We start from the raw sequence: 13,984 nt of genomic DNA, 5'->3' as shown, positions 1-13,984 counted from the left end.
CAAGGCTTAGTCTCAAGAAGGGTGCATGGTTCTAGGGTTGGAACAAGTTACTTACCTGGGTCTGGCATGGATTCACATGCTCATGAATATTCCCCGTCGTCAGGCTGGGAATCCTCGGTAAAGAAAAAACCAGTATCAGTTTCGTTTCTGATCTGTCTTTCGTAGTAGTAAACAATCACTGATCTTTGCGTCATACTGCCTCTGGCAGCCATCTTCAGATTTGGTAGCACGTGAAGTGGCAGTATGACCAAGTGAAGAGCCGCAGAGGGGAAGGCAGGAGGGTTCGCATGTGAATCCATGCCAGACCCATGCTGGAGAACAACAGTTACAGGTAAGTAACTTGTTCCTTCTCCAGCATGGGGTCTGGCTTGGATTCACATGCTCATGAATAAAGAATACATAGCAGTACACACATGCACAACCACGGGAGGTGGCAAAGGCTCAACATTAAGCATCACATCAAACCCAACATTAAGCAAATCTTACCTCCTCACCAGGCTCAGCTTAGGCGAACAGGTTGCGCAGCACTGCTTGGCCGACCCTGGACTCCTCCCTGGAATCCCGATCGACGCAGTAGAATTTCGTGAAGGTGTGCGTCGACCTCCACGTAGCAGCCCTGCCGATGTCCAGCAAGGGCACACCAGATAGGAACGCCGTGGTAGCTGCGATCGCTCTGGTGGAATGGGCTCTCGGACGGTTTGCCAACCGATGACAGTACATGATACAGCCGGAGAGCCATCTGGAAATGGAAGCCTTCGAGAGAGCCTTCCCCTGATTGACAGGTCCAAAGTTCACAAAGAGTTGTGACGTCTTACGAAAATCCTTCGTGCGGTCCACATAGAACTTCAGCGCTCTAGCCACATCCAGCGAGTGCAGAGTCCTTTCAGCCGGCGACGAAGGCGACGGGAAGAAAACAGGCAACACCAAGGGTTCGTTGAGGTGGAAGTCCGACGGCACCTTGGGCATGAAGGAGGGGTGCGTCCTGAGCACTACCCTCGTGTTGTGAAAAGTCAAGTACGGGGCCTTGCAGGAAAGGGCCTGGATCTCTCCCACCCGTCGTGCGGAGGTGATGGCCACAAGAAACGCTGTTTTCCACGACAAGAACTTCAACGGAGCCGAGTGCAGAGGCTCGAACGGAGGTCCATTGAGCTTGGTCAGCACCACGTTGAGCTCCCACGCCGGGGCCGGAGCCTTCACCGGCGGGAACGATCTGAACAGTCCCTTCATGAACTCTTTCACCAGACGATGAGACCACAAAGACGTCTGCCCTGTGGTTCTGGTGTATCGGGAGATCGCAGCAAGATGTATCTTGATGGACGCGTGCGCCAGTCCAGCTTTGGCCAGCGTCAGTAGGTACGGCAGTACTTGGGGAGCCGTAATCAGCAGAGGGTTAATCTTCTGTGCGTGGCACCAGACAGATAACCTCTTCCATTTGTGTCCGTAGCATTTAAGAGTTGAGGACGCCCTGGCCTTTGCAAGAATCTCTCTGCAGTCGGCAGGTATGTCGTATCCTCCAAACTCTAACGCTGCAGGAGCCAGGCCTGCAAGTTCAGCGACTTCGGGTCGTGATGGAGGATGGCGCCTCCTTCCCTGGAGAGCAGATCCGCGTCCACTGGCAGCTTGATTGACGGGGACGCTGACAAGTCCAGAAGGTCCGGGAACCATATCTGCCTCGGCCACGCAGGTGCGACGAGGATCATCCTGCACCGTGACCTCTTGAGCTGGTTGATGAGCCGGATCAGCAATGGCAATGGAGGGAACGCGTATAGAAACAGGCCCTCCCAGGGGAACGAGAAAGCATCGCCCATGCTCCTCGGCTGGGGAAACCTGCTGGCGAACCTCCGGCACTTGGAGTTCGTCGCTGTCGCGAACAGATCGATCTGGGGTGTGCCCCACCGTCGGAAGAGGCGATCCACTAGATCCTGTCGTAGTTCCCACTCGTGGCACGAGCGCAGCTCCCTGCTGAGTGAGTCGGCGATGGTGTTTTTTTATCCCTGCCAGATGAAACAGCACCAGAAACATCCTTTGGGCGACGGCCCAATGCCACAGATCCTGCGCCTCCCTGGATAGGGGCTGGGGACCTGGTTCCGCCCTGTTTCCTGATGTAGAACATGGTGGTGGTGTTGTTGTCGGTGAAGATCCTCAACACCTTGCCCTTGAGGGACGGAAGGAAGGACCTGAGGGCCCAAAACACTGCACGGAGCTCCAGGACGTTGATATGGAGGGACTTCTCCGTCAGGAGCCAAAGGCCTCTCGCGTGCAGATTTTCGGTGTGCGCTCCTCACCCTTCCAGGGAGGCATCCGTGGTCACCGTCTCCTGGTGGCCGGGGGTCTGGAAGTCCATGCCCGCCGTCAGATGTGCGCGGGTGCCCCACCACCGGATCGCTCGTCGGAAACTCTCGTCGAGTGTGATCCTCTCCTCGAAGCTGCCCGTCGTCTGGATCCAGCGCGCGTCCAGGAACTCCTACATCGGGCGCATCAGGAGCCTGCACAGGAGGATGAGGTAAATGCAAGAAGACATCATTCCGAGGAGGGACTTGATGGCCCTCACCCTGGCCGCATCCGCAACCAGCATTCGCTGCACCTTGCCCAGAATGGCCCTCGTCCTTTCCTCCGACGGAGAGGCCAGAAGCGACACTGTCGAGCTTCGCTCCCAGAAACAGTGCTTCTTGCGCGGGCACCAGGTGGGACTTGGCGTAGTTTATGGAGAATCCCAGGTCCGTGAGAAGTTGGACGGTCCTTGCCGTGTGCTCCACGGCGAGCTCCCTCGTCTTGGCTCAGATGAGCCAGTCGTCCAGGTAGGGGTAGACGTGGATCCCCTCTCGGCGCAGCTGCACCACCACCGGTGCGAGGCACTTGGTGAACACCCTGGGTGCCGACCTTAGTCCGAAGGGAAGGGCTCTGAACTGATAGTGACGCCCTTGGACCACGAACCTGAGAAACTTTCGGTGTCCCTTTAGGATGGGAATATGGAAGTAGGCATCCTCCAAATCCAACAACGACAGGAAATCGCCCTCCTCCAGCTGACCAAGGACGTGTTGGAGGGTGACCATCCGGAACTTCTGTGCCTTGATGAATTTGTTCAGTCGCCGTAGGTCCAGGATGGGACGCCATCCTCCCGTCTTCTTCACGAGGAAGTATCTTGAGTAAACTCCGGAGCCCCGAAGCCTCTTTGGGACGAGCTCGATGGCGCCCTTCCTGAGCATCGCCTTTACCTCCAAGAGAACTTGAGGGACGTGATGTTCTTTCCTGGCCACCGGGGGGACGCACGGGCACCTTTTTTGAAACTCGAGCGCGTGACCCTGGGCTAGGGCGTCCAGCACCCAACGGTCGGTGGAGATGGACTCCCACACGCTGACGAAGCTCGCCAGCCGGCTTCCCACCGGGGTGCTTCGGTGGGGGCCCGACCCCACGGCCGGTTCAGTCCTGCTTCGACGAGGCTTTGCCGCCTTGACCTCCTTGGCGACGACGGCGGGGTCCGCCTGACTTGCCTCGTCCCTTGTAAGCTTCCTGCGACGACGAACGGGCCGCTTGACGGTAGGCGGAGAATCCGCCGCCGGAACCTTTGGAGGCACCCTGTTTGCCTCCGCCGCTCCGAAAGGGCGGCCGCCGTTGTTGGAGAACCCCAAGAGCCCGGGCCGTCTCCGTGTCTGCTTTGATGGCTTGAAGGGAATCGTCCACTGTTTTCCCAAACAGGTTGTTTCCATCGAACGGCATGTCCAAGACTCTGGTCTGCACGTCTTGACAGAAGTCAGTAGCCTTGAGCCATCCACGCCGCCTAAGGCACACGCCGTTTCCCAACTGGCGAAACCCAGTGTCAGCGATGTCCGTCGCAATCGTAATGGCGTGGTCCGACGCCACCTCTCCTTTCCTGCAAGATCTCCAGGCATCCGCCCTCTTGTCCGGTAGGAAGTCCAGCAGGGGGGCCAGTTTGTACCAAAGCTCCCTGTCGTAGCGGGCTACGATAGCCAAGGCATTGGCCGCCTTAATCGTCGTCGCTGCAGACGAGATGACCCTGCGTCCCATCGTATCCAATTTCTTTACCTCGCCGTCCGGCGGGGAAGTCGACGTAGAGGCCGCACCCCCCACCCCCGCTTTCTTCCTGGCCGCCGCGGAGACGACGGAGTCCGGGGTCGGCTGTGCCCGGAGGCACAAGGGGGCCGCGTCCGGGACCCGGTACTTTTTCTTGTACCGATCCATTCTAGCCGGCGTCGTGGATGGGTTCTTGAGGAGGGCGAGGCCCTCATCCCAAATATCGTCCAGTAGAGGCACGGAGAGGACCGTCTTCCTCTTGGCCTCGCGCCGTTGATAAAGGAAACCCAGCTCTGCCCGGAAGAGAAGGAGGAAGAGCTCGGATACCCTGGCGATCATGGAGTGAAACGATCCAATCTCGTCGGGCGGGGAAGCCCGGGTGGGAGGTGACGACGGCAGATCCTCGTTGTAAACCTAGTCGTCTGTACCCGTCGCGGCCGTGTCAGTCCCCGTATCATCCCCACGAGTCGTGGACGGGGAGGAGGGCTGAACAGGGCGCGATGGCGGAAAAGGAGGTGGAGGATGAATCCTTCTCTTAGGGGGAGGGCTCCCAGAAGGGCCTGGCTCCGGGTCCCCCGTCGGGAGCGGTTCCTCCGCTGGCGGTAACGGCAGTCTCGTCCTTATCTCCGAGCATAAGGACTGTATAGCCAACAAAATGGCCGCCGAGTTGTCTTGCGGCGCTGGTTGAGGGGAGTCCGACGGGCAGTCAGGGGCCCCGTCGGCACCCTCGACGTTATCGTCGTCTCCTACGTCGGGATCCCTCCCGACGGGCTGGTCTTCTTCCACGCCCACGCCGTGGCTTAAGACCTCGATCAGCTCTTCCTCAGAGGTTGAGGCCGAATCCACGACGACCTCCTGCCCCCCCTTTTTCTTCTCCGTCGGAGGTTTCACGGGGGTCCTGTCGATGGGCATAAAAGAGGACTCCCTCCGCGGTGGCAGGGAGACTGAGCCCCGAGGTCGCCACCAATGGTGTAGCCTCCACAGGCTGAGCCAGGGCCGCTGCGACTGTCTCGATAGAGGCCTTGGCCGGATGGATTAAGGGTTTCACCACCTTAGGTGCGCTCACCGCCTTCTCCTTGGAGGGAGAGACACTGCCTCGCTCTCCCTCCGATGGGGCCTTCGAGCTTGACCGGGGCCTCTCCAGGAGCTTCGCCGGGTGCTCGGCCTTCCTCTTACCAGAACCAGAGCGTTGGCTCGTGGTTGATGGTGCCGGGGAGGATGCGCCCTGCCTGGCGCCCGTAGAGCCCGACCGTTCGGCGCTCCCGGTGCCAGCAGACTCGCGGTGCTTGGCCTTGTGTTGGACCCCCGTCGCTGGGGCGTCCTCAAAGGTCTTAGAAGACCGCTCGGATTTCTTCTTCTCGCCTGATGGGCTCTTCCCTTCCAGCCAGTTGGCGAGACGTTGATGGCGGTCCTTCATGGTCCGCTCCGACATATTGCCGCAAAACGCACAGTCCTTCTCCACGTGCGTCTTGTCCTCATGTAGGCAGTAAAGACAAAAGGAGTGTTCGTCCTCCTTAAAGACATTCTGAAGCTGGCATCCAGGGCAGACCCTGAACAGCTTTCCGGGCGTCGAGCTTCCCTTCTCCTGGGCCATGTCCGAGATGGGCCTGAGAAACTTCTGGAGTCCTCCAAAAGCGTGGCTCGACGAAATCTTCACCCTTGAGGGGCGTAGACGAATCCGACACGGGTCCCCGTTGATCGGATGAAGAAACGGTGTAGCTTGAGGCTCTTTTTGACCGAAAAATCGAAGTTTTTGAGAAAAAACGTGAAAAAATAGCACTAACACTCGAGAGCAATAGCACGAGGATCCCAACACTTGAACGTGCGGTAAAAATATGAAGATGGCTGCTAGAGGCGGGGCTTAGGTAGAGGGCAGTCATTGGCTCTGGTCAGTATGACGCAGAGATCAGTGATTGGTTTCTACTACGAAAGACAGATCAGAAACGAAACTGATACTGGTTTTTTCTTTACCGAGGATTCCCAGCCTGACGACGGGGAATATTCATGAGCATGTGAATCCATGCCAGACCCCATGCTGGAGAAACAACATATCCACACAGAGCAACACCAATGATTCCAGTTAGAGTGTAAGTATATAAAAATACAACTGTTTAATAGGCCGTCAGTTACACACTAAGCATATACAAATCACAGGTAAGTATTATCACATGAAGCCATATGAAAACTATATATCCATTCACCATGAGGAGAAAGAGTGGTTTATTAATCAATTACCAGTGGAATACAGATGAGTAGTCCCATGCTTAGATAAGTAGACAGAACCTCCCTTTCTTCTTACAAAGTTCAACCCTAAGATGCTTTGGGGACTTGCGCCCAAAAATCACAGGCTCCAAATCATACTTCTTCAGGGACATGAAGACAAGATCCAACAAAGGTCACCACGGTCAGCCGGAGACAGGCGATCATACAGCAGCAAAAACAGGGGCATACCCAGCAAAGGGTGGGGTGACAAGCCTTGTTGGTAATAAGCGCTGGCAGTTCGTGGTTGTCCACTTTGTGTGATTTGTCTTGGTACCAGTTAAACGTGAGTGAGTGGAGAATGTAGACACATCAGAGGTTTTTACTGTACATGTTTTTTAATGTACTCAATAACACGTGAAACATTCTAGCAATATTAGCCGTAGCGGTGAAACAGGGAGCCGACGCGCATTTCAACGGTAGTCTTTATCAAGGCCGACACAAGTAGGGTGACAAGAATGCCAGATGAAGGATAACGCAGTCCAAGGGCGCCCCGTTTAGGAAAGCCTGCTGCAAGCTGGGTAGCTTATCTCGAAAAAATTGATGTGTTGCTCCGTCCGACGGCCTGTCAGCCTTGATAAAGACTACGGTGGAAACGCGCATCGGCTCCCTGTTTCACCCCTATAACTAATATTGCAAGATTTTTTTCACGTGTTATTGAGTACATTAAAAAACATGTACAGTAACAATTTCTGACTGATGTGTCTACATTCTTCACTTACTCAAATTTAACTGGTACCAAGACAAACCACACAAAGTGGACAACCACGAACTGCCAGCGCCTATTATCAACAAGGCTTGTCACCCCACCCTATACGTAAACTCCCGAGAACCCTGGAGTTTGGTTTTCTGACAAACCAAGTGCCAGGCTGCAGGAAACACTCCAATTCCTAACTAACGGTGCACAGGGGACCAGTTTTTCCCAACCAAAACTCCAACACTTCTGTAAGCATACCCAGCAAAGCTTCCCTTGGAGTGATGCTTAAAAATGCAGGAGATGGCGACTTGGGGCACAAGGTGAAGATCTGCCTAGTTCCCAGGCTCTACTCGGAACAATGTCTGCAGCAAGAAAGCCCAGGAGAGAACTGGGGGTGAAGTCTGGTTGTTCCCATTGGTCCAGGGGTCGAAGCACCAACTAAGGCCTTCTTGAGATCAAGACCGAGGAGCAGGGCTTCACCTGGACAACATTGAAGTCGATGCTGGCCTGCTGCAGGAGCTGCCTTTGGGTCATCAGTGGGCAGCTCATCTTCGTAGAAGTCCTGGTTCCAACAATGATCTGATGAACAGTTGGAGGAACCTTCCTTCGATCCAAGATTTAGGCTGGGAGAAAGTCCAGGCCCCACCAATGGCAAGGATCAGCACCATTCAAACAGCCAGTAGCTAACCAACAATACATAGCCACTAGTCCCCTTCTCTGGCACTCCCACACAGAGAGCACCCCTTAGCAAGCGAACACCACTGCTTTTCCCAGAAAAAGGATTTCCATATAAGGCATTTCCTGACCTGAGAAGACAGGAAGAAGGCCAAAGAACAAGTGACAAACCTTGTAGCATGGCAATCCTAGGGTGATGGGCATCTTTAGTAGCCATTTGCAGTAAATGCGAAAGTGCACGAGTAAAATAAACTAAAAACATCACAGTTGCAACCAGCTTGTCGTAGGAACATTGTAAAAGTAGTTGAAAAGCATTAAAAAAAGATAACTATACAAAGTATCCTAACCGCATAGCACTATAAGGTGATGTGTGAAGCCAGAACAATACAAGAATTCACAAAGAAAAACAGTCTCTCAGTACTGACATTTAGGGGCTAGTCAGTTTCCTCAAATGAATGAGGAAAACAGGCAAGGGGAGTTGAGCATGAGGCTTTCCTTACCTCCAAAGATGTCAGGACATGGTTCAAATCAAGCAAATAGAATGTGCCCTCCCCCCGAAAGAAATCTATAAAGGGAGAGGTGCAAAAAGAAAATGTTGCCTAATAACTCACTTTATATTTTCTTTTCCCTTCCACACAATTTTGAAATCAATCACAATATATTGTGAAAAAGTCCTATTATGACCAATCTTCTTTGGGAATAAGAGGGACTCTGGAGAACAGGAGAATGGCACCAGATACCTGAAGAGGTACACAAAAGAGGTATTTAGGGGATTCCACAACGGCGTTCCGTCCTCCCTAGGATATCAGGCTTCTAGGTCAAAGGAGATGATGCTGCTCAGCCTACCTATGCGGTGAGAAATCACAATTGATAAGGCCAATATTGGGGTTTCCACCTTCACTCCCAGAATGAATATAACTGATCACAGCCACCAGGGAACCTACTACCCCAAACCCAAAGATGAATTTGTGCACCCACACCACGTTGCCTCTGAAGACCGGATGGCCCTTCGCTGCTCAACGTGGATATGCCGATAGCTGTCAGTCAGCGTATGTTGTGTTGTGGAGAGGAGGGCATCCGGTCCTCCATGAAGGTGTGTGGTGAGAATGCAAGTGGGTACACCTTTTTTATTTTATGTAATGTGTTCATATGTATGTGCACATACATAGACACACAGAACCCCTTTATCGGCTTGCAACACCATATGCTGCCAAGGACCGGATGGTTCTGCCCTCCATAACGTGGGCATGCTGACTAACAGGAGAGCACAAAAGCAAAGATCAGTATGCAATGCTTTATCAGCGCTTATGTGATACAAAACAACGCCTCATTGGCCACATTCATTAACCCTGTAAGTGCCAAGGGGTTTATGAAACAGAAAACGTTAGAAGGCATTGAATGGCAAAATACCAAAATCACCAAAAAAGGCCTTGGCACTGCGGGGGTGGGGTACTCCATGGCAGTTAAAAGGTTAAAGATCCACAATTTAATTGACAGAAAGCTTTATATAAAAGTAACAAAATATGCCAAAACCAAAAACACAGAAGTAAAATTACTGACAGGGGGTTCTTGCACAGTACAGCTGCTCCTTAGCGGTGTAAATATTTTAAAATAAATAAAAACAAGAAAAACTCTATAAATTGGCACGTTTTTCTTATACTCTTTGGACACACTTAAGATGTTCTTCTGAAGTAGCCATATTGGTAAATTATGCATACAGTGGTACCAAGTACAAACCAATGAACAGTTAAAGTAAAACGTAGGATTTATGATTTGAGGATTACCAGACAATCGAGGAGATATATACTCCCTTAATCTACAGCGCTCATTGCATTGTAACCTATTCCCCCCACGCTCCCAAGATAGAGCAGTAGTTCAATATCCTACTAGTGAAGAATTGACACAAGTACATGCACAGAGAAATAAGTCGATACAGATGGTTTTGCAAGAAAAAGCTCCAAGCTGACTTTATTGCGCCGCCAGAATGTGCTTTACAGTAGCCTTGGGCGCTGACCTCAGTTTACCGATGAAACTCTCAGCCTCGCGTGACAAGTCGGTCGGGTCAACAGAAATAAGATAGTTTGAGGTTTTGCTCTTCTTTCGCTTCCTTCCAGCAAGCAGGAATATCTATAAAAAAAAAAAAACAACACTTCAAGCATTACCAAAAACTGAAACATCACATACATAACATCAGTAATTTAATTCCCTAAAACCTAGACTATCTTCTGACCCTTCCTCGCAACACTCATTCTTGGCCCAGCTAACTTGTTCAAAGGGTTTCTTTAAACCCTTTCAATCTGAGAAAATGCAAGGTTTATGTCACGGGATGTGATTTACTATGAGTAGTACCTAAGTGGTAACTAATTGGTTAAATTAACATTACAATTACTTGTTTTCATAACATTATATATCGGGACAAGGTTGTTTAGATTCTAAGTTTTAACTATTTATTACTGATTGTTGGTTTGTATGAATATTTTGTTGTTAAAGGAGATATCCGAAACAACGTTTTAAACTGGCACATGGTTTCTTAATTTGCTAGACCCTAGTTGCATTACCAATAGCACTCATTCTGAGCTGTACACAGCTGAATTCACATGTGACCCTGCATGCCAATCCGCCCTACAAAAAGATTCCTGCCATGCTTAAAGAAATTTCAATAGTACTTAAGTGAAGCGGGCTTATGAGGTCTTAATGGGACTGTTTTATTAGGGATGCCTAGGTTTAAAGACCAAATAATGAGCAACGGCTTAGAAAATAGTGTTTGGAGAGAGACTCTTCCTGTGCAAGGTTTTTTCACCCTGCTTGTATACCTATAGACTCTACAAACTAATGCAGGAGGAAAAATCTTAAAAAGACAATTGAATAAACATTACTTCACATTCACTTCTGTATGGGTAGTCCATATAACCCTTCTCCCGCACAGACAGCACGAACCACAGTAAATACATACCAGTCTTACAAAGACACACCCACCAACCCTGCCTCCCTCTCCTCTTCCTCGCACTCCACCTGCAGTGTGGCCTCTTTCTGGTCTCGCACACCGGTCTCTCGCTCACCGTCTGCTCCCCACCATCTTTCTAGGCACTCAATCAGCATCTCACACATGTACCTCGTCTAATGTCTTATTTTAAATTGGCTCTTGTGTGAGGGGCACTGAGCAATCAGGTGGCCTGAAATGGAGGCAGATTCCCACGATAACTATACACATTCTCTCTGACCAAAAGTGCCTAGTCTATTTTTTGTCAGCCTCACCCCAGTAGCCCGCCACTTGTGAGCCACCCGCTCTCCCCCCACTCACCCCAGGGTTCTATCCAAAGGCTCTGATTTTTCTCACTTGAGGTTTTCCCAGGAAGGAGGCCTAATTTGAGATACTTTAGTGTTAAGAAGTATGGGAACAAGTGGTGGAATTATTGCTTTGTTGAGATTTTGTCTAGCGCACGTTCAAAATTGGAAGTTGATGGTTGCATGACTGGAAGCCTATGAAACTTAACCGATGGCAATTGCCCAAGGCAACTCTTAAAAAGAACAAGTAACTTACCAACTGGTAACGTTCTTTCGACTGAATGTTCCTCCAACGCATTCTACATCTTTGACATGTAATGTCCACAGCTGTTTACTTCGGAAACGTCTTCAGCAGAGGGTGTCCAGCGTCGATGACATCGGGTCGATGTCCCTTCGAAGGCCTCCATCGAGGGCGACATCACCGGATGTTATACATGGGATGCATTGCGCCCGTAGCCTCAGTTTAAGTTTTTTCCCCTCAGAACGTGTGGCACCAGTCTCATGCCTGCTTAACTGCACATAGCCTTGCGGAAACGTTAGCTGCAATCGCATAGGAAATTCTCCAGAGGGGCAGGCTGGGAGGGCGATGTGAAATACGTTGGAGGAACATCCAGTCGAAAGAACGTTACCAGTTGCTAAGTAACTTGTTCTTCGAATGGATTGTGTCCTCCAACGTATTCCACATCTTTGACAGACTCCCAAAGCAGTACAGTGAATGGAGGAGGGAAAAGAATTTAGAGTACCAAATCAGATTGCGGAATAAAGAACCGCCTTCCCAAAGGCCATATCCTGACCATGGATTGTAGCCAGGGAATAATGCTTAATAAAGCTATGGAGTGAAGCCCATGTAGCAGCATCACAAATATTGCTAATAGGAACACCCCACTGGAGCGCGGTGGAAGTAGCCACTCCCCTAGTGGAATGAGCTCGCAGCCCTTCCGGGGGGTCCTTGGCCGCCAAATAGTAACACTCTGTAATGGTGAGGATAATCCACCTGGACAAGGTCTGTTTGGTAACAACCTGGCCCAATCGGTGTCCAGGATATCCTACAAAGAGTTGATTGTCCACTCTGACCCTGTACATCCTAGAAATATATAAGCTCAGAGCTCTCCTAGGATACAACCGATGGAGTCGCTCCTCTTCCTTACCAGGATGAGGGTAGAAAGATGGAAAAACCACCTTCTGACTCAAATGAAATTCAGATACTACCTTAGGTAGAAAGGAGGGACGTAAACACAGTAAAGGGTGTCTTAGAGGATAGTGCCTGCAATTCACACACTCTGCAAGCAGAAGTAACCGCAACCAAGAACACAGTCTTGAAGGACAGCAATCTCAAAAGGACAAGAGTGCAAAGGTTCAAACGAAGCCCCCATGAGAAATTTCAAAACCAAATTCAAATCCCAAACCGGCACCTGGAAAGGGGACAGCGGGAACACATTAGTGAGTCCTTTAAGAAATTGAGAAATCAAAGGAATCTTAAAGTAAGAACATTCTTCAGACGAGTGAATAAAGATAGACAACGCCGCCAGGTAACCCTTAATGTTACTCATTTGAAGGCCCCTGTGGGCCAAAGAAAGTAAGACAGACATAACCATAGGAATGGAGTACTGAAAAGGATCAACATTGTGATCTCTGCACCAGTCGCAGAATTTACGCCAACGGTACAGGGTTTTTGTTACAGGCCGCCTGGCTGAAAGCAAGACCTGCATCATGTCATGCGGGAGGTCCCAATGCTTATACCTCAACCTTTCAGATACCAAGCGTGAAGAGTGAGAGTCTTGACCTCTGGATGGAAAACCTGACCGATGGAGCGTGCGCGTAAACCCCCACACACCTCCACTAGCACGCGCAAGAGCAGATCCTCTCGGTAGGGAAGACGGCGTGGAGGGCAGATGGACATTTCCAGAAGGTCCGGGTACCACGCTCTCCTGGCCCAATCCGGAGCAATGAGGATCATGTGGGAACCGAACCTCCGCAACACTTGAGGAATGACTGGGACTGGAGGAAACTGGTACAGCAGCGGGAATTACCTATCCACTACGAACGCTTTTCCTAAGGCTTCCCTTGGAGGAAATTCCCTTGAGCAGAATCTCTCGCACTTCCGGTTGAAACTGGTGGCGAAGAGATCCACTTGCAGGGTTCCCCAAAGGGTGAAGATCTCCTGAAGGCCTTCCTCGGCCAACTCCCGTGCTCCGCCTGCTCAGGGCGTCCGCCGCTGCATTTTCGTGTCCGGCCAGTTGAACTGCAGAGATCAAAATTCCCTCCTGGATGGCCCAGAACCATAGCTGCATTGCCTCTCTGCACAACGGGAGTGACCCTACCCACCTTTTTTGTTGAGGTAATGCATGGCCACTGTGTTATCCGTCATGATCAGGACACTCTTCCCCGTACAGACGGCAAAAAAGCCTTCAGGGCTAGCCTGATGGCTCTCAGCTCTAACAGATTGATGTGGAGTTCGGACTCCGACAGAGACCAACGACCGCTGGCAGTCAAGTTATTGGCATGAGTGCCCAATCCTGTGAGGGAAGCATCCATCACTACAGTCACCTCTGGCCACGGTTGCCAAAACGGTTCCCCCCCCTCATCAAATTCCCTTCTTTGGCACACCACAGAAGATCCTGGGAGACCGAGAGTGGAATCTGAACAGGATCTGACATCTTGCCGGAAAACTGCAACCACTGCATCTTGAGGACCTATTGCAGGGATCTTATCCGCAGCCTGTCCTCTGGCACCAGAAAAATGCAGGATGCCGTGAGGCCCAGCAACCTTAAGAATTCGAAAGCCGGGAGACTCTGGGCATGTTGAAACTTGTCCATCTGCACAATGTGATGAGCCCTCACCTTGGGAGGCGAGCACTTCCCAAAGGACGTGTCTAACACAGCCCTGATGTACTGGAGCTGTTGGGAAGGTATCAGAAACAACTTCTTGAAATTCAGGGAGAAGCCCAGCCTGTGGAGGGTGTGGCAGGTGAGACAGAGGTCGTCCAGGTAGGGGTAGACGTGAGATACGCTGCCACCACCACCATTAGCTTGGTGA

General features: G+C 51.2%; 1 protein-coding gene across 3 annotated transcripts in view; it reads right to left on the bottom strand.

Annotated features, from left to right (window-relative positions):
• TULP3 (TUB like protein 3) overlaps positions 1-13,984 on the bottom strand; it is a 1,058,170-nt gene that overhangs the window by 233,014 nt on the left and 811,172 nt on the right. For all 3 annotated transcript variants that reach the window (XM_069628512.1, XM_069628513.1, XM_069628514.1), the window contains one exon: positions 9,678-9,790. In XM_069628512.1, the coding sequence (XP_069484613.1) occupies positions 9,678-9,790 (113 nt within the window). The remainder of the gene's footprint in view (positions 1-9,677; positions 9,791-13,984) is intronic.

Source organism: Ambystoma mexicanum, chromosome 12 (genome assembly GCF_040938575.1).
Source record: "Ambystoma mexicanum isolate Mex_15411 chromosome 12, UKY_AmexF1_1, whole genome shotgun sequence".
Lineage (NCBI taxonomy): Eukaryota > Metazoa > Chordata > Amphibia > Caudata > Ambystomatidae > Ambystoma > Ambystoma mexicanum.
This window is presented reverse-complemented; position numbering and strand designations above follow the sequence as displayed.